We start from the raw sequence: 25,019 nt of genomic DNA, 5'->3' as shown, positions 1-25,019 counted from the left end.
TTCTTGTGCTTAGGGTGGGTACCGTCAAGAGCAGGAGCAGTTATCTACTGGGATGGGTTCCCTGACAGACACTGAATGGTCAATAGAATGGCTGCTGTTGACCACCAATAACAGGTACCTGTGACCACCTCAAAACAGCAAGTTCAGGTCAGCTGAGGCCACACAGACCCAACAGAGTGCCTGTGCTCCTGTAAGCTCTGCCGTGGGTCTCAGTGTTGTCCAGTTTGAGTCCACCAGAGGGGTAAAGATTCGTTTCTCAGTCAGGCGTGGTGGTGCACACTTTTAATCCCAGCACTCAGGAGGCAGAGGCAGGTGGATCTCTGTGAGTTCCAGGACAGCAAGGGCTACATAGAAAAAACTTGTCTTGTGGGGGGGGCGGGGGAGAAAAACAAAAGACAGCAGTAGCAGTAATTACAAAATGACTCTGACATAGCCATTAATTGCTTGTCAAAAGTGAAGACCTTTGAAATAGCTGGGGTTATTTTCTAGAGAGGATGAAGTCAGGTAGGGTGGATAATCAACATTTGTCTTAGCAGTTTAAGGTGATCCTGTTGGAATGTGGTGTAAAGCAAGGAGGTTATTAGTGGCTTTTATTCATTATTTTATCTATTAGTGAGAAACTAATTTTATTGAGTTTAACACTGTTAGATTTTAGTTATAGCCACTAATTATAAGGATTTACCCCAAAAAATAATACACGGCTAACCATTTCTGTCCTACAACAAAACCAGATTTTCAAGTGAAAGAGTATGTCACTTTACATTTGATTATTGATAGCTCCTGAGTGAAACTGGTCTGTTGAGCCAGGAACAGAGCTACTGCACCCCACCTCCATGCCCAGGTAGCATCTGAGTAACTTGGCTACTTATAGTACAATGCATAACTGAGGCACTGTAGAGCTTCTAACATTAGACCGGTGGGTTCTGTTAAACCTAAACTAAAGGCAGTGATTACTAAGTCTAAACAACTCAAATAGGAAGTAATGTTTTTCTAAATCCTGACACTAGGCTGGAGCTTAATGACATTTTTAGTAGCCGGCTGCCTTCAAATGTGCTGTGCAGAGAGGACGGCCTTGAACTGCCGGCCCTCGTGCCTCCAGCTTCCAATTCTTTAAAATAATTGTGTTTGAATATTCTCTGTGGTGTATATTGCATGGCGACTATTATGGCTGCTCTTTTTAAGGCGGAGTCTTGTGATGTTGCCTAGGCGATCTTGAACTCCTGGGCTTTCTAGCCCCACCATCATGAGCTAGGTGAAGGCATGTACCACCATGCCATTATTTCAAGGATTCTTTGGTTTGTTTGTATTTAGAGACAGAGTTTTTCTATGTAACCCTAGTTGTCCTGGAACTCACTCTGCTGACCAGGCTGGCCTCAAACTCAGATATCCACCTCCATCTACCTCTTGAGTGCTGGAATTAAAAGTGTGTGTCACCACCACCATACTACCTGGCTATTTCAGAGATTTTTTTTTTTCTTTTCTCTACCCCCCCTTTTTTTTTTTTAGATTTATTTATTTATTATGTATACAGCATGTTTGCCTGCAGGCCAGAAGATCTCATTACAAATGGCTGTGAGTCACCATGTGGGTGCTGGGACTTGAACTCAGGACCTCTGGAGGAGTAGCCAGTGCTCCTAACCTCTGAGCCATCTCTCCAGCCCCTATTTCAAGGATTCTTAAATCTATTCTGAAAGTTAAGGAATTTGAATGATTTTCTTTCTAAGCCAAAAATGATCACCGTCACCACCACCCCAAAACAACAACAAAGACCCTAAAAGACCATGGTGGTACATACTTATAACCTCTAGAATTTTGGGAAGAGGAGTCTGATGCCAGAGGACTGCCATAGTTCAAAGCAAGCCTAAGCTACAGTCTGAGACTTGTCTGAAAGCGGGGGGGGGGGGGGGGGGGGGGGGGGGGGGGGGGGGGGGGGGAGGGGGGGAGACGGGACACTAATGAGATGGTTTGAAGGCAGGTAGAGAGAGGTCTTGCTGCCAAGTCTGATGACTGAGTCCCATACCCAAGACCTACACATTGGAAGGAGGGGACCAACTGCTCATGTTGGCCTACGTCCGTATGCACAAATGCTGAATTGCCCACATGAATCAGTTATCAAAAAGGACTGCCCCAGTGTGGTGGTTTGAATGAGAATGGCCCCATCGATTCATGTCTAAATTCTTGGTCCCCAGTTGGTTGAACTGTTTGGGAAGGATTAGGGGGCATGGTCTTGTTAGAGGAGGTGTGTCACTGGGGGCAGGCAGGCTCTGAGGTTTCAAAAACCCACACCATTCCCAGTCAGCTTACTGCCTTGTGCCTGTGGATCAGGATGAGTTTCCAGCTTCATGCCTGCCTGTCTGCTGCTATGCTTCCTGACATGATGAAGACAGACTTAAGTCTCTGGAACTAGAGCTGGAGAGATGACTCAGGTTAAGACCATTGACTGTTCTTCCAGAGGTCCTGAGTTCAATTCCCAGCAACCGCATGATGGCTCACAACCATCTATAATGAGATCTAGTGCCCTTTTCTGGCATACAGGCAGAACACTATATACATATTAAATATAAATCTTTAAAACAACAAAAACCTCTCTGGAACTGAGTTCCCTATCTCTTCACAGCAATAGAAAAGTAACCCAATATGATGGTACACACCCGAGGAACACACCTGTAATCCCTATACTTGGGAGGTGGAGGTAGGATCAAGAGTTCTTCATCTACATGGCAAGTTTGAGGCCAGCCTGGGCTACATGAAGTCTTAGAGATAGATGGCTCGGTGGTTAATTAAGAGTGCTTGTTCTTGCATAATAGTTCAAAACCATCTATAACTCCAGTTCCAGGGGTCCAACAGGCACATACATGCATGTGAACAAAATATTCATACACAATAAATAAATAAAAATAGGAAGGAAAAAAATGGTCTGGGGATGTAGCTCAATTGATAAATACTTGAATGCATGAAATCTTGGGTTTAACCTCAACAGTACATAAATCAAGTGTGATCTTAACTAAATCCCAGTATGTGGGAGACAGAGGCAGGAGGATCAGTAGTTCAAGGTCATGCTCAACTATCCATTGAATTCAAGGACTATATCTTTTTAAAAAAAGGAAAAAAATGGCTCAGCTGGTAAAGGCACTTAACAAGATAGATAGGAGTTGGATTCTCAGGACGCAGAGAAAACTGATTCTATCCTTGCACACACAAAATGCAATAAAAATACAGGAAAATCAGGGCTGGAGAGATGGCTCAGAGGTTAAGAGCACTGGCAGTTCTTCCAGAGGACCCAGATTCAATTCCCAGCACTCACATGGCAGCTCACAACTGTCTGTAACTCCAGTTCCAGGGGGATCTAACACCCTCACACAGACACACAAGCAAAACAGCAATGCACATAAAATAATTGTTTTAAAAAGTTTGTAAATCATGAAAGCATGAAATTTGCAGGCAAATGGATGGAACTAGAAAAAATCATCCTGAGTGAGGTAACCCAAACCCAGAAAGACAGTCATGGTATGTACTCACTCATAAGTGGATTCTAGATATAAATAAAGAACAATCAGACCACAACCCATAGAACCATAGAGGCTATATATATAGCATGGAGGTCCCTAGGACGACTGTGGCTTATAATAAATTTCAGTTTTACTCAATTATTGAAAAAAATAGCCAAATGAATGGAAACACATGAACTATGAACCAAAGGCTGAGGGGCCCCCAGCTGGATCAGGCCCTCTGAGTAGGTGAGACAGTTGATTGGCTTGATCAGTTTGGGAGGCAACTAGGCAGTGGGACCAAGTCCTGTGCTCATTGCATGAGTTGGCTGTTTGAAACCTGGAGCTTATGCAGGGACACTTGGCTCAGTCTGGGAGGAAGGGACTGGACCTCCCTGGACTGAGTCTACCAGGTTGATCTCAGTCCTCGGGGGAGGATTTGCCCTGGAGGAGGTGGGAATGGGGGGTGAGCTGAGGGTAAGGGGAGGGTGCGGGGGAGAATAGGGGAACCCGTGGCTGATATGTAGAACTGGATGGTATTATAAAATAAAATAAAATAAAAAATTAAATTAAAAAAAAAAGTTTGTAAATCTGGTTGTGGTGGAACATACTTGAAATCCCAACATTCAAGAGGTAGAGGAAGGATTATCAAGTTTGAGGCCATCCTGGGAGACTGCCCAAAAAAAAAAAAAAAAAAAAAATCTGTTCTCTTTGCCATCTACTGGCTGTACTGAGCCCTTCCTTACACAGAGTTGTGCCAGGTTGAGTTTAGAATACATGCACTAACCTTTAGCCTCCTGGCTTCCCTCATACAGGTCTCAAAAATCTCTTGTGATCTTTTGGACAATGACTTAACCAGTTGAAAAACATGAATATTTTTTACATCTATATTTTCCTAAAAATGTAAATGTAAAATGTTTTGAAATGGCACTAGGGTTGGTCAAATTAAAATGAAGTAATTAGTAACACAGAAAATAGAATGTAAGCCTTGTGCATCAGCTTTCATTCTATCTTTAGGGATATACTAAATTCTAAATTTAGGGAGGTGTGAGGGCTACATGACATTGTGTTGGAACCACAATACATACTAATTTAAAGAAGCTATTTATATAAGCTGGGTATTACAGTGCCTATGTGTAATCCCAGCAAGCTGAAGGTAGAGGCAGGAGGCCAGCCTGAACGTCAAACTGCTGACCTACGTGTTCCCTCAGCCACCTAGGCTTAAACAAATCAAGTTACAAAGCAAAGCTCGCTCTCGGCAGCACAATGAGATACATGGGGCAACTGGGTAACAATTGTTCTATAACGTGCACAGTTCCAAGGGCAAAGAATAAAATCTGAATTTTAGAATTTATTCCATTTTCATGATTACAGACTTAGGGCGTGGTAGGCAAACAAAAATAAGTAAGCACCTTTTTCCCACTTGGCCAGATGCATTTTGCCTTTTATATGCTATGCAGATTGACCTTAATTCACGGAGTTGAAAGTTGGCAACAGCAAAGCTGTAATGTAGGTGATTCTTCCACAGCCACTCCAGGTGTGGAGCTATGAGCGGCGCTGTGAGCTCCAAAGTGATGTTTATGCCATTTCTGAAGCTTTTACAAGTTAATCCGACACCTCGTTAAGGCAGGAGCTGAGTAAAGCTGTCTTCTACTTCGTTTACCCAGGCCGCCAGCAGTTATAACCGTTACTATAAAAATACAATCATGTTCCCAAGCAGTGATTGAAACTGTTGTGTCCGGATCCCTTTTCAGAGCATTAGCTCCCTGAGAGGAAAAAGAGGTCCTGACCAACTGTGCTCATGAATAATGACTCCCGTGTAGTGTCCTCTGCAGCAAAAGCTGTCAGGCAACCTTGATCATGACCAGCTTGTCATTATTTACATCCAAGGACTAGTTAAAGCTGATTCCAAACCATGTATTATTATAACCAAAACCCCAAGAAGCTGTTCCATTGTAGCACATGGAGTCCCTGCAAGATGCCAGCAAAAGTGAAACTCTCAAAGCAAGAGGGACAGCTGCTCTTTTAGAAGTGAGAGGAGAATACCAAGAGGGAAGAAATAAAACTCCCCTCTTAAACTCCTGGAATCCCATGGCTAGCTTCACAGCCTAGCTGACACAATCCAGAGGCCTCTCAATGTACCGACATCTTCCAAGTGACAAGCAGGTCAAGAGGAGCTTTCAGGCTTTTCTTTGCCATGGCCCATGAACTCCAGTCCTTCTATAGGAATCTCTTTCTCCTTTATTGCTTTCTGAAAGAAGAAGAAAATGTATTATCAAAGTCTATGGAAGTAGCTGAGCGGTGGTGGCCCACACCTTTAATCCTAGCACTGAGAGGCAGAGCCAGGTGGATCTCTGAGTTCAAGACCAGCCTGGTCTACAGAGTGAGTTCTAGGACAGCCTGGGCTACACAGAGAAACCCTCTCTCGAAAAACAGGAAGAAAAAAAAGTCTATAGAAGCTTGAAGTCAGTGTTTTATAACTGCAGTGTAATGGCACAAAAGTAAACCAAAGTGAACCACAAGTCAAAGGACACCCTTTGAGACATGGTGTCACTATGTAGTCCTGGCTAGCCCAGGACTCCCACATGCCTCTGCCTCTGCCTCCTGGTTAAAGGTGTGTACCACCACACCCAGCATTGTTTTAACAGGAAGTACCACTGTAAAGATAGTAACTCCTGTGTGGTATTCACACCAGTTCTTGGGAGGCAGAGGCAGGAGGTACCACTACTTTGTCTTCCTGTCAGTGTTCAAATCTATTCCGTATCAGCGGCTATGCGACTGAGTCGCCTTCACTGTCTGAGAATTGGCTAAAAATCGCTCCTGGAATGGAGCAGGTGCATCTGCTGGTCTGGAATCAAACCTTAAGAGCTGCAACTGGGAATTGATGGGGAAAAACAGGGCCAAAAAGAGATCATAACAAAACAGTGAGGACCACCGCGATGTCCACAGTCTAGAAAACAGTAAACACCATTCACTTCTAATAACAATGAAACGTTGCACCACCAACAAAATAATCATTGGTCACCAGACACTAGTGCATCTGATTGTGCTAGTGATTGAACCAATCACTACTTTTGAGTGCTAGTTTTCCATCTGTAAGATACAGATAACAACGTCTTGCGGCCAAGCCCGGTGACCTGAACTCAATCTCCGGAGCCCACATAAACGTGGAAGGAGAAAACCAATTCCGGGAAGTTGTCCCTACCCTCATCGCGGACACGGACACACACACACACACACACACACACACACACACACACGCAGGTTTTTTGTTTGTTTCTTTGTTTTTTAAGAGTTGAGGATCAAACCCAGGGCCTTGCGCTTGCTAGGCAAACGCTCTACCACTGAGCTAAATCCCCAACAGTTTTTTTAACTGTTGGATAACTACGGCTACTTTGCAAGTTTAGAATGAGCACCAAATAAAGGAACCAGAAGATGCTACTGTACTCCGCAGAAAGCAAAGCACCACAAAAGCATCCCCGTGTGTCAAGAAGAGACCCAGTTTCGAGGGATGGCGAAGAGGGCTGGCTGCGGCGGCGTCTGCGGCGGGTCTGGGGCGAGGCTCACCTGGACACACTGTTGGTAGCGTTTGAAGAGGTCTGTGCAGGGGTCCCCGGAGCCGTCCCCTTTGAGGAACTTCTCGGCAAACCAGCGGTTGAAGCATTGATCGTACTCCCGCTTCATGTCAGTGCAAGCCTCCCCGACGCTGTTCATGGCGATGGCGGCGGCTGCGACGGCGACCACGGCGCACTCTAATGTCGTCAGTATCGCGCGCGTCGCCCCGCCTTTCTCACTACGGAGGCGGAGAAGCAAAGAAATGTGGGCACGGGCTGTGCGGGGACGTTTTCGGGCTGCCCTGCACCGGGGCCCAGGCTTCGCTTCCAAAGCGGATCCACAGGGAAAGGTCCAGGCTGCGGGCCCCGGGACCCACACTCCACGCCCCGCCCCGCAGGGCGGCGGCCCCGTGCCCCCCGCGAAAATCGAGCATCTGGAGCGTCTGGCGCTGGTGAACTTCGGCAGCCGCGAGGCGGTGGCCCGGCTGGAGAAAGCCATCGCCTTCGCCGACCAGCTGCACGCCGTGGACACCGACGGCGTGGAGCCCCTGGAGTCGGTACTGGAGGACAGGTAAACTCTCGGTTGCTGCCTCCAGGTCTTGACCAGGGCACCTTCGAGGCTGCTTCAGGTCCTTTCAGTGTCCTTTGCGTGATTGGGAATTTGCCCAGTCACCGAGAGGATGTCTTCACTCCTCCCTAGTTTATTACAGATCCTGTTACTCCCGTTTAGAAGCCTCTAGCCTTCCTAGTCTCGGTGTAATAGGAACAAAATCCGAACTGCTTGTAGTCATCGCCTTCGAAGCCCTACTTCATAGATCCCCTGCTCATCCACTCGGATGTACTTACTGTTCCCTCTGGACCCTCCAGCCGGTACTGGCTTTCATAACTTTCTCAGCAAGCCACACTCATCAGATTAACTATCTGAAAGAAGCAAATACTATTATATATTTTGGAGACCTTCTCAAGTAAGTTCATATGCTAATATGGCATATCCAAATAACATATAAGCTATGTTCCATCTATTTTTGAAACAGAATCTCCCTCCGTGTTGCTTTTTTCTCACAGTTCTCAGCCCTTGTTTTAACCGGTGCTTCATCCCAGCTGCTTTTCTACTTGTTTTCCTTTCCTCTTAAGCTGCTGACTGCCAGAGTCTTCATTCCTTTGTCCAGTTACATCTTTGTGGTTCTATGATACTCAGAAGAGCTGTTAATCACGATGGATCTACTTGGATGTTCTTTCTCTATCCCTCCCCTTCTGTTTAACTACATTCCATGGAGCATGTTTGTATCGCTGATTTTCGGTATAAGCACTGAGTCTATACTTGGTAAATGCTTGAATGAACATATCATTTTATTTGGGGGAGAGAATAGAAGCAATATGGAGTGGGGGGGAGGGTGGTTGCTGCCAGACCTGATTATCTTAGTTTGATCCTCAAGACCCACATGGTGGAAGAAGAGAGCAGGCTTGACTGTCTCTAACACCAAGATCTGACACCCTCACACAGACATACATGCAGGAAGACAACAGTGCACATAAAATAAAAATAAATAAATTGAAATAAAAAGCAGTAGTTGACATAGCAAGTATTGGCTGGAATCTGAGCTTGTCATTCAGTGGACTGCATTTCTTTCCATCATTTCAATATATTTTAGGTTAATGAATCCCACTAGTCTTTGTTTGTTTGTTTGTTTGTTTCTTAAGACAAGGTTTCTCTGTGTAGATTTGGTGCCTGTCCTGGATCTCACTCTGTAGACCAGGCTGGCCTCAAACTCACAGAGATCCCCCTGCCTCTGCCTCCCGAGTGCTGCCCACTAGTCATTTTAATATGACATTTGTAGGACTTCAAAAAACTAGGCCTCATAAACCCCAGCACCCCAGGCCAGGCTTGAATGTGTTTTTACGTGTATGTGCTTGAGTCTATGCGTATGTGTGCAGGAATCCACAGAGGTCCCAAGAGTGTGGTGCTGGCAAGATCCTGGACCTGGAGTTATAGGCAGTTGTGAATCCCGCTCTGGGTACAAGCAACCGGACCCAGGCCCTCGTAAGAGTGGAAAGTGCTCTTCATCTCCCCAGCCCCTGACTTCAATGTTTTAAATGCTCATCTGCGCTTGAAACACCCGAGTAGTTTTTCAGCAGTTTAAGGCAGAAGCCAGTAATAGCTGTAACAGAATAGAAGTCTGTCCACACATTAATAATGTATTATTGGGGTTGAGCCTTAGTGTGCCTCTTCTGTGGACTAGGAGTTTGTATGCAGTACCTCAGTTATCATACATGACTCTGGAAGGCAAAGAAGAATTCCAATTCCATGCATAGAAGCGGGTTCAGAATTTCACAGGAAGAGCCAGGCTTATGACTTGGCACCCATAAGCCTGAGTGCCAGAGTGAACAGGGGGACGCAGAAGGAAACAGTGGCCCAAATGCTCCATAGTTCAAGACCCGGCAGCACACACAAAGTCCCTCCTCCCTCCTGGTGCCAAGCACTTCCTCGGGTGCTGGGGTAAAGGACTTATCTGCGCTTTCCTGGGTGGCAACATAGATAGAGTTCACAAACCCAACCCTTTTTAGCCAGGATTCTTCATCTGAACCAGGACCCAGAAAGAATCAGTTTTCATTCCTCACAGGAAACTACATGGCTTATGTTAGCCTAGCTCAGCGGTTCGCAACCTTCCTAACATTTCGACCCTTTAATACAGTTCCTCATGAGGTGACCTCCAACCATAAAATTATTTTCATTGCTACTTCATAACTGTAATCTTGCTACTGTAATGAATCGTAACATAAATGTCTGATATGCATCCTCTTAAGGGATCACGACCCACAGGTTGAGAACCACTGGCCTTGATGCTGAGGAAAGCCACCGTTATGGAAATGAATGTCTTGGAACATTTAATTCATCTTGTAGAATCCCAGTGTAGGAAGACAGGTGAGGTAGACACGTAGTAAATAGCTGGCCTGGAACTGGCCATGGTGGCTCACACACATAACTGTAGGACCTGGGATGCTTGGGCAGGACTGACCCAAGTTTGAGTTCAGCCTAGGCTACTGAAGGAGACCCCGTTTCTAGAAAACAGATAAATAAGGGCGGAGAGTTGGCTTCGCAGTTAAGAATCTCTGCTGCTGCCCTTGCAAAGGACCCCTAAGCTGAGCCCCAACACCCACGGTAGGGGGCTTACAACCACATACAGCTCCAGGACCTCTGAAGGCACTGGCACTCACACCTAATTAGAAATAACCTTTAAAAATCTTCTACTCAACAAATAACGCCTCCAAAGCCAGTAAGCATGAGGTCCTTGGTTGATTCCTCACCACTAACTCCCAAAATCAAAACAAAAAACTCCTCACAAAGTCATCCATGCCTGTTCAGTGTTTAAGATGCTGGAGTTGCTGCAAGAATGCTGGCCTGCTGCTGTCATGTCAGATCCCCACCCCCACGCACCCCACCCCACCCCATCACCGAGAGGGGGTTTCTCTGTATAGACCAGGCTGGCCTCAAATTCAGAGATCTGCCTGCCTCTGCCTTCTGAGTGCTGTGATCAAAGGTGTGTGCCACCATCTCCTGGCTTGCATTTTGCTTTTTTAAAACAGGATCTTGTACCAGGCAGTGGCACGCCTTTAATCCCAGCACTCAGCAACACTGTCTCCAAAACAAACAAACAAACAAACATCAGGATCTCGCTATGCATTTGTTGTAGACATCGCCTTCCAGCATGACATGCTGCCGGCCTCTTGAGCTGTCAGGTGGAATTATCCAAAGGAAACCAGCCCAAGTTGGGCTCCTTGACTTTGATTATGGAGGGAGGAAGGGGTTCATGAGGGCCTGCCCCTCCCCAAGATTTACCACCAGTTAACAGTTGCTAGGAGCGGTGTTTTTCTTCAGTGTTATAACTGCCTCTAAGTTGTCCGTGCTCCTGCAAGTAACCCCGGTTAAACCAATTGCTTCCCCAAGCTAGACTTTGGTCTGTCGTTGTGATGAGGTGTCTGTCAGTCTTCCTGGGAAATTGTCATGCAGCGGTAGCCTGGTCTGGCTTCAGCTTTGCTACTCCTACCTTAACCTCATTTAGGTATTGCTACCTGCTGATGTTTCTTAAATCTTTTTTATTGCATTTAGTGGGGGGGGGGAATGAGAATGACATAGCACACACGTGGAGGGAGTTGGGTCAAACAGCATGTTGTTGTTTGTTTTTTCGAGACAGGGTTTCTCTGTGTAGTTTTGGTACCTGTCCTGGGACTCACTCTGTAGCCCAGGCTGGCCTCGAACTCAGAGCTCCGCCTGGCTCTGCCCCCTGCTGGGACTGAAGGCTGCGCCCCCACCGCCCGGCTCCCAAGCAGCACTTTTACTTCAGCCCTCTCACTGCCAACCCCACCCCGGTTTTCTTTTTTTCCCTTTTTGGTTTTTTGAGGCAGAGTTTCTGTGTGGCCCTGACTGTCCTGGAACTCCCTCTGTAGGCCAGGCTGGCCTCGAACTCAGGTGCTGGGACTGAAGGTGTGCGCTGTCACCGTTGCCACCATCACCAGGAGTCCTTTGTTTAAAAACATAAACAAACAAAGCACCACACATTTGGAGACTGGAGAGATGGCTGTGCGGTAAGAGTGGTAACTTCATGCAGAGGACTGAGTTCAGTTCTTAGCACCCCAAACCAGGCAGCTGACAACTGACTCGGAACTCCAGGGGATCCTATGCCTCGATTTCATGGGCACTGTACTCGAGTGCACACACCCACACAAACACACACACACACACACAAACACACAACAAAACTAAATCTCTAAATCACGTTAGATGTTACCAGCAATATTATGAAGCCTTCTTCCGCACTTCTGTAAACGAAGGAAGCTAAGAGAGATGGGTTTTGCGGAGCTGGGACTTAGGATCTCTGGTGTTCTCAGCATGTGTTCTCAGCATTCTCCAACAGAATCCTAAGTCCAGGAAGACCAATGGCTGCCTCTGAATGGTACAATGGCAATTTTTTTCTCTACCTTCTGTGCTAGATATTGAATTTGGGACCTCACACATATGAAGCAATCACTGTACCACTGACCAACAGCTCCAGCCCCCAATTTTTGTTTTGTTTTGTTTTTTGGCTAAAAAAAAAAAAAAACAAATTCCAGCCTTTAATCACAGCACTCGGGAGGCAAAGGCAGGCAGATTTCTGAGTTCGAGGCCAGCCTGGTCTACAGAGTGAGTTCCAGGACAGCCAGGGCTACACAGAGAAACCTGTCTCAAAAAAACCAAACAAGCAAGCAAACAAAACCCAAAACAGAGTTTGCTGGGTATGCCAACTCTCCTGCCTTTATCCCAGCACTCACGAGACCAGGGTAGGAGGATCTCTAGGAGTTTGAGGCCAGCCTGGTCTACATGACTTCCAGCTAGCCAGGACTACATGGTGAGTTCCTGTCTCAAACGAAGAAAAAAACCATGGAAGTGCAACCTTCACTTTTTGAAAAGAAACTTTGGTCTAGGAAGACTATTCCATTTCAAGGCCACAGTTAACATAGTTTCAGTTTTTTGGGGTGGGGAAGGAGATGGGGTTATTATAGTGGCACACTCAATTCAGGAGACAGAGGAAGAAGGATGAAGAGTTTTGAGTCCAGCGTGGCATACATAGTATGGGAAAACCAAAACCAACCAGACAAGTGTGGACCCTAGAACTAATTCCAAACCCCCCCCCCCTCCGTCCTCTTACCATGAATGACACTATCTAGCTGTGAGCTGGATGCTTCTGTTAGGTTAGCTACCTTGGCTAGTGACTTCAGCTTTTGTAGTTATTGGAGACAGACTTCCTCAGGTGGCTGTCCTGAGCATGCTCTGAAGACCAGGCTGACCTTGAGCTCAGAGGTCCACCTGCCTCTGCCTCCCAGGTAGTGGGATTAAAGGTGCTAGACCCCTTCCTTTTTAACAGGAGTATCTAGAAGCAGGCTCACTCTGGTAGGGCACCTGCATGTTTTGAAATCAGAGTGAAACCACCTGACATGTTTCACTGTCGATGTATTCCCATTTTAGTTTCACTAGAGATTTTACTTAAGTTTTTTTTTCTTTGAGACAGAATCTTACTGTGTAGCCCTGGCTGATCTCGAGCTTAGTATGTAAGTAAGCTGGCTTAGGACTCAAGAACTCACACCTGCCTCTGCCTCCTTAATGTTGGAATTAAAGCAGTGTCCCATCACCTGAGTATTGTGTCTGTCTGTCTGTACGGAAATGCACTGAGCAGAGGACAAAGAATGGGAGTCGACTCTCTTTCCACGTGGCCCCAGCTTGTTAAGCTAGGTGGCAGGTGCCCTGACCCACTAAGCAATCTACGTATTTTAGAGAAGCCACTACGATTAGAGAATAGAGAGATTCATGTTTGTGATGCACCTTACTTTGAGACAAAGCCAATGTTGGCACTAGCCTTAAACTACCTAAGTGCAGGGGTTCTTGGCATGTACATCTAATGGCACTGTTCAGTGTATCCTGCCGACGGCAGGCATCTGTGTGTCCCTCTAGGTGGCTTCATTCATCTTAGGGTCCTGCTAGACTTCCTGCCGATTCACTCTCTGATCAGCTGTATTCTCTTGCATGAACCCATGCTACATCTGGTAAAACGTCCATTTCCCCCATCCCCCATCCAGTTATTTCTTGTCTATCCTTTGCCAGTGACATCAGTGATTCTTGAGTACATGCTTCTCACTGAAGCAGGGTCTGGGACACTTTAAAGTATGTTGTGTATGTGTGTGCAGTGCCCTTAAAGAAAGCATCAGATCCTCTGGAACTGGAGTTACATAGGCCGTTTTGAGTCACCATGTAGGTGCTGGGAACCGAACCCGAGTCCTCTGGAAGAGTAGCAAGAGTAGCCGGTGCACCTAACCACTAAGCCATCTCTCCAGCCCAGATTTAATACAGGTGTAGCATAGTTGCCCTTTCGCTTACTTCACCAAAATTAATCCATTCATACTAATTATCCAAAAGTTTGCTAGTCAAGCTAGGGAATAATCACAGCTTACCTCGGTGCTCAGGAGGCCCCACACACTGCAGACAGCTCTTTAGTTTACTTTTATCACAGCACCCCTACTTGGGGACGGTGACCACAGCGAAGACTGTTTGCTCCCCTCTAGCCTCCTTGTTGACCCTGTCTCTCTGTGCTCGGGAAGCCCCGGTCCCCTCCAAGTGGAACTCCGACCTTTGGCTTTTGCAGATGTCTCTACCTGAGATCTGACCATGTAGCCGAAGGCAACTGCACTGAAGAACTCCTACAGAATTCCCGTCACATCGTGGAGGAGTATTTTGTGGCCCCGCCAGGTATGTGTTACCCGGGGAAGTTCAACAGAGCAGTTCCGACCTTCTCGTTGAAGACAGAAGGATCGGCCGTACACGGGTGGTGGCGTTAGGACAGTGTCAGGAGCCACACTCCCCTTGGGAGTCAGCAGTGAAGGACCATGGTGTTTGTGCAGCAGACAGCACCTCCTGGGCTGGAACCCTGTCTACAGGAACAGCTGCCATCCCTGGTGCTCTGCTGGTGCCAGAGGAACCCGAGCCCATCTGCTTGGAGAACTTAAATGTATGACATTTTGTCTGCTAGTTCCTCAACTTGTCTTGGCAACCAATTCAAGTAAGAAAAATTCACGTGTCCCATAGGCCAGCTGAAACATGCCATAAGCCTATGTATCTTAGCCATGGTTTGTAATCCCTGATACAGCAGCAGCTTACATCTCCACCCTCACTGTACACACTTAAAATGGAAGCTGGGGCAGCTTGACCTTTTATCTCCTGTGCACGAGTCCTCAGCTTCCACATCAGACACCAAGACCAGGTAGTTAACAAATAAATAAAGCTTTGGCTAACTACACTAACAAACTTATGGGTTAAACTTTTTTTTTTTTTTTTTTTTTTTTGGTTTTTCAAGACAGGGTTTCTCTATACAACAGCTCTGGCTGTCCTGAAACTTGTAGCCCAGGCTGGCCTCGAACTCACAGAGATCCACCAGCCTCTGCTTCCTGAGTGCTGGGATTAAAGGTGTGTGCCACCACTGCCCGTGGGTTAAACTCTTCACAAGGCCATATTTGCCTCAGCTAGCTAAAGAAAAAAGACTGATCTATAGCCTTGCCATCTCAGGGCCCAGCAGCTGCTACCTCATCAGATCGATACTGACCACATCACAGAGATAGAACCTGCTGCAGACATGCACACTAGGCACAGAGGTCCAGTCTTAGTCTCCCACTCCTTCCTGCATATGTGGTGGTTATGTACAGCTTCCTCTATGCACTGCAAAGTGTGGATCTGGCTTCAGTTTGAACTGTTACTGATACGTGAGAGTTGGAAAAAGGGTGGCATTAATACCTACTTCCACTGTTTTCCATGGAAACCAAGTGACCTTTAGTTTGGGAAGGCCAGCTGGACAGCAGGCTCAACTCTAATACTCTTTCTTGTTTTCAAACAGGTAATATTCCTTTGCCAGACATGGTAAACAAGATCCCTTCTCCCACAGCAGAGTAGCTGTTCTGGGAAAGGGGAACCCTATCAAGATGGTGGACTCACAAAGGTGGTCACTTACTACTGTGAATTCTGGTGTAAACTGGACATTTATGACTTCTTGGTTTCCGAGGACAGAAATGGAAAACACCCAGCAATAGACCACCACAGCCTGCTTCAAAGGAAATGGATCAAGAACTCACAGGCTGTTGTGTGGAAAACATCCTCCTGCATCTCCTAAAACCACTATCAGAATGTATCTCTGTGAACTCTTCTGTTTATGCTTAGGGGAGAGGTCGCCCGTGACCAGGTGACAACTCATTTTAGTTTCTTTTCCACTGACTTGAGCAGCCCACCACCTTCATTTGTCCCTGGTCCCTACTTTATTCCTACCAGAGGGGTCATTTTATGGAAAGGTTTGCGTAGCACTGAAATAAATTCCAGCCTGGGAACTCCTAATTTAGAATCATCTTCCTTTCTCAGAAGGTAGGGCTACCCCTCCCCCCACACACAGTGTCTGTGAACACCTCCCCCCCCCACACACACACAGTGTCTGTGATCACCTCCCCCTCCCCTCCACACACACACACAGTGTCTGTGAACACCTCCCCACACACACACACACACAGTGTCTGTGAACACCTCCCCACACACACACACACATACACAGTGTCTGTGAACACCTCCCCCCCCCACACACACACAGTGTCTGTGAACACCTCCCCCTCCCCCCACACACACACACACAGTGTCTGTGAACACCTCCCCCTCCCCACACATACACACACAGTGTCGGTGAACACCAGCCAACAGTTCCTTTCTAAAAAGAGAACTTGTTAAAAATAGCACTGGGCTTGTTTTCATTCTTCCTCTTCCCTTTATCTGTAATGTTCCCCCCCCCCCCCCCCCCCCCCCCCCCCCCCCCCCACACACACACACACACACACACACACACACACTGTTCAGACAGGGCCTCTGTACCTCAGACTGGCCTTGAACACACAGCTATCTCCCTGCCACAGCCTCCCAGATACAGGGATTAGAGGCATGAACAGATCATCTCTGAACTCATCTTACAGGCAGTTGAATTTACAGTGTCAGCTCTGACTTAGAAGAACTCTGAATCTTGGTTAGAGATGGCTCAGTGGTTCAGAGAACTTCCTAAACCGGTGCCATGGCGCATGTCTTTAAACCCAGCAGTCGGGAGGCAGGGGCAGGAGGATCTGTGAGTTCCAGGCTAGTCTAGTCTAAGAGGGAGATCCAGGACAGCCAGGACTACACAGAAACCCTGTCTCGAGAACAAAAACAAAACAGAGCACTTCCCAGTCTCCTGTCTGACTGGAGTCAGGCTCCTACAACATGTCGACTCAGAGGGGCCCACAACCTCCTGTGACTCCAGTTCCAGGGGGTCTGTACTGTCCTTCTGACCTCGGTGGGCACTAACACACATGTGGTATACACATGCACATAAAAATCAATCTTAAAAAGATAAAAATGAAACCTATCCATGTGTTTACTCAAAGACAACCACACACCAACTACTAAACATTTAAAATATATTTCTCAACAAAATGGGCGACTCAGTCGTCGTAACTGCTGACCTCCAGAGCACAGCAGCCCACAAGGATGCAGCACTGATTTCTGTCCCATAATCGGGTGAAAAACATACAACTTGTTTCTGTACCAGAGCCACAACCTCTACCTCTGCAGTCTAAAACAGTTCACTGCTAGTGCGGTGGCCCTGGCTGAAATTATATATTTCCTTAAAAAAGAAAGAAAGAAAGAAATTAAAAAATTTCCTAAGACGCTAAATTATCAATCTGGAATGTCGATTCTGAGCACGGAGCAGTTCAGCACATCTAAAAAAAAATAGAGAAGCTTCCCGCACCGTCCTCAGTAAGGCCTGAAAGGAGAGAAGTAGTGTGGAGAGCCCCGGCTTTGGTACGGAGAGTCACGGCCCCTGGACCCGGACCGGGACCGGGAGTAGCCGTAGCTGGTGCTTCTCTCAGGATAGACTCGGATGTAGGAAGTTTCACCCTGAGATTGGAACAACAGAAAAGGGAGAAGGGTCAGAACAGTAAGCGAAGCCGACCTCTAACCTGGCTGTCTAAGAGGCTGGGATGTTATTCAACTCTGACAATGTTATTTGGAGGTAGGTACCCTTACTCTCCCATTTCAAAAAGGAAGAAAATCAAGGTAAACAAATGCATACTTCTCCCTGCTGTGACTTTGTGGGACTTAGGAATAGCAAACACTCCCTTTATTATTTATATGTATTGGTGTTTTGTTTGCATGTGTGTCTGTCTGTATGAGGGTGTCATACAGGTATCCTGGAACTGGAGTTTCAGACAGTTGTGAGCTGCCATGTAGGTGCTGGAAGAGCAGCCAGTGCTCTTAACAGCTGAGCCATCTCTCCAACCCCTGTAGATAGATCTTTAATGGTACTGGGAAGTCATCCAATGGCAAAGGCCATGACCTGTTGCTACGATTGCTAAATTAGACCTACTAGAAGGTAAGAACCCACCTCATGAGAGCGGAATTTTGTGTCATCCAGTTTACGAAGAGCGTATTCCATGTCTTCTTTTCTCAGATATTCAACCATCCCCATTCCATCCTTTTGTACATCTGCATAACAGACATCCCCAGCTTCGCGCATGTGATCTTTCAGGTCCTGCCAGCTGCCTGATGGAGGAAGTCCTAGGCACAAAGAATGTAAGAGAAGAACCACATCCTTCAGCCACGTTAACTGCCCTGTTAAGAGCTAGCAATACCTATGGTGGTCTATACTCTGTGGATCACTTTATTCTTAAGGGTTCCCAAATCACAAATCCGTATAAGGGGCACAAAACCAGAGAAATATACATAAGTACAGACAGAAAACCACCATGAGCAGCTAGTCTAGTTAACTGTCCAGACACCAAAGTTTCCCAACAAAGCATCCTGTTACAGGCTTACGACCTCTGAGAATTTACCACTCTGTCCTTCACAATCAATGTGGCACTCCCAAAACCGAGTTCCGTTTTTTTCATTATGAAATTTATTCGTACCAAGTATTTCTTGTGAACTTACTTTCCCGAGACATGGGAATTTTGAAACAAACCAAGTGTAGCTGAGGGAACAGCACAACAAAAAATCAAAGTTTGTTTTCTATTAGCGTGAATGGTTGACAGAGCACAGAGTACCTCGTAAGAGATCACCAACATTCCTCACTACAGTTGGGGAAAGTCACACTCAGACGCTAAAGCTAGCTGGGAGTCACACAACCCTACCTGGTGTCATGAAAGGGGAATGTGCTCCTGCTCTCAAAGGCTGTGTTTACCGCTCACAGCTCAGGACTGCAGCCATTTCCTAATAGTTTTCTAAGCAGGATTTCAGAGCAGCATGGAGAGAAAAAAAGATAATGTATGACATCTTGAAGGAGGGAATAGAGTCCTAGGGTTAAAAAATTACAAAGGGATACAAGATAGACAGACACCATCACTCACACACTACTGTGATCGTGGGACATTCACACTTTAAAAGGCGCCAGGCTCAATACATTTCACTCCACCAGGGCCCCCAAACTCCCTGTAACGTGCAGAAGGCCCCCGGGTCTTCACACCGCATTGGCATTTCAAAGACATAAACTTCAGAGCTTAGCATTTCGCCCATCATTCATTGACACCAGTTACAAATGTTCTACACCTTCCAATACAATCCCCAAGATTCTTAGTTGTTTGAATCTGGCCCCGTGGTGTCTATAAAGCCAGACATCAAGGAACATTCCCAAAGGAAAACATTTTTAGAACTCTAGGTCAAAGGTCTTGATATCATCTTGTCCTTTTAGCAATAAGAAACTACTTTTATAAGAAACATGTTTATCAGGCGGTGGTAGTGCGCCCCTTTAATCCCAGCTCAGGAGGCAGAGGCAGGTGGGTCTCTGTGAGGCCAGCCTGGTCGGCACAGTGAGTTCCAGGACAGTCAAAACTACATAGGGACCTTGTGTGAATGAACAAACAAAAAAGAAACAAGTTTCTGTACCACAAGGCCATATTACTTGTACGGTTTCATTTGTACAGTACCTGCCTCCCTGAAAACCTAGAGCAAAGTTTTAGACGGTCCCTGTGCACTGGCTACTAAAAAGCCGACATACACCACACACTGACTAACAGCTCGTGTTCCTTAGCGGCCAGACTGGGAGGTAGCACACACGCACCTCTCATTCAATGTGGTGAGAACATACCTGAAACAAGAACTCGGAAGTCAGATCGTCTTGTAGGAGGCCCATTCCTTGCACCACGGGGCCACCCACCCCGACCTCCGAAAGTCCTGGGGAATTCCACACGAAGTCGACACTGGCCATAATCGTAACCGTTTCTTCCATAAATTGCATCCTCAGCATCTCTGCAAAGCAAAGCTTGAAATCAGTACTGTCCAATAGGCTGAGTAACTTCCCAGTGAAGGCATGAGTAATTAAGAGGGAAGTCGGCCTGAGGGAACAGGAAGATGGACACCAAACAAAACCTTGATGGACTTCTACTGTAGTTGAGGGCATTTTCACATCCCTCATAAGCTTTACAGCCGGGCCAGTAAGAGGGCTCAGCTGTGGCATGCACACATTCTCAAGTGCAAAATACTTACTCAGGAACTGAAAAGATTAAACTATACAGTTAATGAAGGGGTTGAATATGAGCAAAAAATGTGATATGTAAGTGTGAAGGCATCATAACAAAACTCATAATTCTGAATGCACATACTGAAAACAGACTACAGTCGTCAAGCACATGGTATTCTAAGGATGAAAAGTGGAGAGACAGTCAGGGGTGACAGCGCACGTCTTTAATCCCAGCCCTCGGGAGGCAGAGACAGTGGATCTCGGTGAGTTCAAGGCCAGTCTGATCCACAAAGTGAGTTCCAGAACAGCCAGGGCTACACAGAGAAACCCTGTCTCAAAAAAATAAACAAAAAAAAATTGTTGATGGATAACTGATTCTCAATCTGTGAGTTAGACCCCTTAGACAAACTTCTGTCTCCAAAAATACTTACATTATGATTCATAACAGTAGCAAAATTACAGTTATGAAGTAGCAATGAAAATAATTTTTATGGTTGGGGATCACCACAACATGAGGAACTTTGTTAAAGGGTCACAGTGTTAGGAAGGTTGGGAACCACTGCTCTAAAGGTTTATCCCACATTAGGCCCCGTAATAGTTTTCCAAAAGACCTAAAGACATAAAGCTTATAGGGAGGGCGCATTAAAAAGTTTAAAAAGGTGATGGTGGTGCCTTTAATCCCAGCACTGGGGAGGCAGAGGCAGGTGGACCTCTGTGAGTTTGAGGCCAGCCTGGTCTAAAAATGGGGTTCCAGGACAGCCAGAGCTGTTAAACAGAAGAACTCTGTCTTCAAAACAAAACAAAAAAGTTTAAAAAGGCCAGGTGTGGTGGTACACACCCTTACTCCCAACACTGGGGAGGCTGAGGCAGGAAATTCTGAGACCAGCCTGGTATAAAAAAAAAGACTGTCTCAAAAAGTCAATACAAACATAAATGAGAGACAAATGTGGATCTCAGGATGCTGGTCCCAGCTCCCACATGGTGGCTCACAACCATCAGTAACTCCAGTTCCAGGGCATCCAACAATTTCTCCTGACTTCCTCGGACAACAGGCATGCATGTGGAGCAAGACGCACATAAATAAATCTTTTTAAAAAGATAAGTGAGGGCTGGGTACGATGACTCACATCTTTAATACCAGCAATGGGAGCCAGAGGCAGGCAGATGTCTGAGTTTGAGGCCAATGTGGTCTACCAAAGTTTCAGGCCAGTCAGAGCTATAGAGTAAGACCCTGTCTAAAGCAAACAAACAAAACAGCATCTAGGAATACATCCAGGACAACGCTGACTGCCAGAATGTGATTCTAACGGAGCCTGGGAAGGGGCAGGCATATAAAGGATTAAAATCGAATTTGTATGTCAAGTCCTTGAGTTAAACTTTTCATACCTCTAAATTGAGAAATAAGTCTATCTCAGTGGGTTATCAAAAGGTCTAAGATGCAATATTTTAAGTGCTTTGCTTGAAATTTCTCAATTAGAACAGAATATAATTCTTCTGTTAAGACTAAAGGAAAACCATGACCATGTAACGCACAGTACCTGTTAAGTCATGACGAGATTCCAATTCTACCTAGATCCGTTATGAAACATCAAGTGTTAGCCCCTTACCAAACTCTTGCATTAACCAACTCGAAATTTCCTCATCTGTGAAATACGGTCAACAATATCTGCCTCATGGGTTGCTGGAAATGCCAACTGCACAGCATGGCACTCGACACAGAGTGACTTCAAAGTACACAATGGCACTGTTACCTAGTTAAATAAGAGCCCTGACTTTCTCACGGTCATATGTAAAAATGCTTCAGTCTACTCTGGAGGTAAAAGGCAAGACACTTAGGAATAAGCTCTGTTAAGTCTTCAACCCTCAAAGTCCAGGGTACTTCTCCTGGCAATCGGTATCTCCAACCCAGGCCGGCCGAGGGCGGGTAGGCAGGCAGAGATGATGCCTTCCTCCCCGCGATGCTGAGAAGACAGGAACAGGCCCTTATTGACCCTCCCAGTGACGTGACCTCGGTAGCGCTGCGACTTCTAAAGCACACTGAAAAGGTCCTGGGCTAACGTCTGCAAGACCACAGCCCCCCAACCGAGCGCGGATTTGGGGACCTAGCTTTTTCCTCAACGCTGGTACCGGCAACTTCTGGCGGGGCTCCCCCATCAGAGGGGAGTGAAATCGCCGCCGCCGCCGCCTCCCTCCCCCGCTGCTTTAATCCGATTCTTTTTACAAGGTCGAGGCTCGGCGGGGAGCCCGGGTGGGGATCGGCTGCAGACACCCGTTTACAGCCGCCCAAGGCAACCTGTCCCCGCCGTCCCTTCTCCCGCAACGGCGAGGGACCCGGGACCCGGGGGCGGGGTGGGCGACCGCCCACTCCGCCAAGTCCTCTGCAGAGCCGGTTCGGGAACCCGAGGCTTCGAAGCCCCGGGCCGCTCCCCCTTGGGGGTGGAGGGGGGAGTGCTCCCCGGTTAGGGTGCCTTCCGGGCCTCGAGGGCAAGAGTCTGGCGGGTTCGGGCCCCCCGGAGCCCATCTGGGTTTTTTTTAACACTAACGAAGGAAGTGACAACCGGGGACGCTCGAGGGAAAAGACGTCGCGGCCGCCGCCGCCGCTGCCGCCTCCAGCGGGGGGTGGGGAGTGGGGTGGGGTGGGGGCGCCGGGAGGGTCGGCGCGGTGGGGAGGGGGAAGGGAGGGCGCCGGGCTGCAGGCGGGCGAGGCGCGGGGGTCCTCACCGCGGGTCCTCGAAGCGCACGAAGGCGAAGGGCACGAGGCCGTGCCGGTTCTTGATCTCGATCTCGCGGATGCGGCCGTACTTGTAAAACAGGTCCTCCAGGTCCTTCTCCCGCACGTCGGTCGGAAGGTTCCCCACGTAGATGCGGCCGTCGCCCTCGCCGCCGCGCTCGTCCGCCCAGCCCGACATCCGCGCCGCCCCGCCGCCGCCGCGGGCCCGCCGCAGCCCACTTCCCGCCGCCGCCGCCGCCGCCGCCTCGGCCCGGATCCCCGCCGCAGCTCCCCCGCGAGCTCCGAGGCGCTCAGCCGCGCTGCATTGTGGGAACGCAGCGCGGAGAGCCGTGGGGTCGGAGGAGACTAAAGGAATCTTAAAGGGGAAGCGGCCGCGAGCTGCGCGTGCGCGTGCGCGGGGCGGGGTGGGGGTGTCCGGTGCCCTTAGAGGTGCCCGTGGGGCGTCGCGGGGAGCGAGCGAGCGAGCGAGCCCCGAGCGCCGCCTAGGCTCGCAGGGCTGCGGGCACACCCACCGAGCCCGGCCGGGCGCCTGACCCCACGCAAGTCCCCAGACTGCCCCACCCCGCGCTGGGCCGGCGTGGCCCCCAGGGCTCAGGTCGGTAGCCCTTGGCTTAGACCTGGGGTGTCAGCCGGAGGTGGTCGCCAGAGCCTGGCTGTCAAGAGTGTATGGAGAGGCGAGCATGGTGGTGGTGCACGCCATTCATTCCAGCACTCCGTGTGGGGGCAGAGGCAGGAGAAGTGTGAGTTCAAGGCCAGCCTGGTCTATGCAGAAAGTTCCAGGTCAGCCAAAGCTCTTTTTGCAACCCTGTCTCAAAGGGGAAAAAAAAAAAAAAAGAAGTGGAGGATAAGAGTGTAAAAGACTCTCTAATACCAAACATTTCATAATATCACCCAAACCATCACTGTGGGGTTTGGCTATTTGTGCGTTCTGGGCTATAATAGTGAGTTTGAGAACAACCTCAATAAATAAGACAAAGCTGGGAGTGGCGGTACATGCCGGTACTCTCACACTCGGAATGCTGAAGTGAGAGACTCGAAAATTGTAGGCTAGCCTGGGCTACATACTGAGAGCCTGCCTTGGAAGACTATCCAGACCTAGACGGCTGGAGGGATCTGATCAGGTAAAGGCAGCAGAATGTCAGCTGTAACTCCAGGCAATGAGTGTGTTCACTGAGCCCTTGTCTCAGCCGTTGTTCCCGTAGTCACATTTTGGGGATCCTGATAACTGAAGGCTGAGGTTCAAGCATTGAGTGTTAGGAGTCTAGCCTGGGCTACACCATAAAACAATAATATCTCCTAAACACAACCCTTAAATTATGTATGTTTATGTTTATCCTTGTATTCTGTACAATTAAAAAAAATTTTCTGGGGACTGGAGAGGTGTCTCAGTGGTTAAGAGCACTGACTGCTCTTGCACAGGACCCGGGTTCAATTCCCAGCACCCACATAGCAGCTCACAACTGTCTGTAGCTCCAATTTCAGGGGATCTGCCACCTTCCCAGACATACATGAAGGCAAAATACCAATGCACATAAAATAAAAATAAATTTGAAAAAAAAAATGTTCTGGATGCCGGGCAATGGATGGTGCATGCCTTTAGTCCCAGCACTCAGGAGGCAGACAGGTGGATCTCTGAGTTCAGCCTAGTCTACACAGTGAGTTCCAGGATAGCGAGAGATGCACAAAGAAGCCTTGTCTCGAAAAATAATAATAATAATAATAATAATAATAATAATAATAATAAATTGAAAAATGAAAACTTCTGGGCTAGAGACTTGGCGGGTGGAGGCGCCTGCTGCCAAGTCTGACAGTTTGAGTTTGATCCCTAGGGCCCACATGGTGGAAGAAGACCAACCAGTTGTCTCCTGACCTACACATGGGCACTGAGGCAGTCACACATCCACACACATAAACACACCAAAAGACATTACAAGTGAAAGAAGAAAACTATCCTAAAGCTGTTTCCAGGAGGAGATACTAGCTGTAGACCTGAAGGACGGGGAGGAATTAGGCAGGAAGGTCAGCAGGTGCGGAGGGAAAGGGCAGCTGGGGCTGAGATGCCATAAGCCAGTCACGGGATTCGGAATTTGGGTTCTGCCAAGGGCACTGCCGTTAAAGGTGTGTGTGTGTGTCTGTGTGTGTGTCTGTGTGTGCGCGCGCGCAGAGTGAGGTTGAAGTTAGGTGTCTTCTTCAGTCTGCATCTGTC

General features: G+C 47.7%; 3 protein-coding genes across 3 annotated transcripts; 1 reads left to right on the top strand and 2 right to left on the bottom strand.

Moving 5' to 3' along the window:
- Window positions 1-4,819: 4,819 nt before the first annotated feature.
- Triap1 (TP53 regulated inhibitor of apoptosis 1) lies at window positions 4,820-7,256 on the bottom strand. The gene is made up of 2 exons (XM_028854770.2): window positions 7,056-7,256; window positions 4,820-5,739 (listed from the first exon to the last, which is right to left on the bottom strand). Exons 1-2 carry the CDS (start codon window positions 7,200-7,202, stop codon window positions 5,656-5,658), a joined length of 231 nt encoding a protein of 76 aa, XP_028710603.1. The 5' UTR covers window positions 7,203-7,256; the 3' UTR covers window positions 4,820-5,655.
- Window positions 7,257-7,285: 29 nt separating this feature from the next.
- Window positions 7,286-15,947, top strand: Gatc (glutamyl-tRNA amidotransferase subunit C). The gene is made up of 3 exons (XM_028854771.2): window positions 7,286-7,613; window positions 14,215-14,318; window positions 15,457-15,947. Exons 1-3 carry the CDS (start codon window positions 7,306-7,308, stop codon window positions 15,510-15,512), a joined length of 468 nt encoding a protein of 155 aa, XP_028710604.1. The 5' UTR covers window positions 7,286-7,305; the 3' UTR covers window positions 15,513-15,947.
- A 1,080-nt stretch (window positions 15,948-17,027) lies between these two features.
- On the bottom strand, window positions 17,028-23,132 carry Srsf9 (serine and arginine rich splicing factor 9). The gene is made up of 4 exons (XM_028854772.2): window positions 22,804-23,132; window positions 19,711-19,871; window positions 18,013-18,185; window positions 17,028-17,525 (listed from the first exon to the last, which is right to left on the bottom strand). Exons 1-4 carry the CDS (start codon window positions 22,989-22,991, stop codon window positions 17,382-17,384), a joined length of 666 nt encoding a protein of 221 aa, XP_028710605.1. The 5' UTR covers window positions 22,992-23,132; the 3' UTR covers window positions 17,028-17,381.
- Between the last annotated feature and the right edge of the window lie 1,887 nt (window positions 23,133-25,019).

Source organism: Peromyscus leucopus, chromosome 23 (genome assembly GCF_004664715.2).
Source record: "Peromyscus leucopus breed LL Stock chromosome 23, UCI_PerLeu_2.1, whole genome shotgun sequence".
Lineage (NCBI taxonomy): Eukaryota > Metazoa > Chordata > Mammalia > Rodentia > Cricetidae > Peromyscus > Peromyscus leucopus.
The sequence above is the reverse complement of the archived record's forward strand: the minus strand, read 5'-3'. Positions and strand labels throughout refer to the sequence as shown.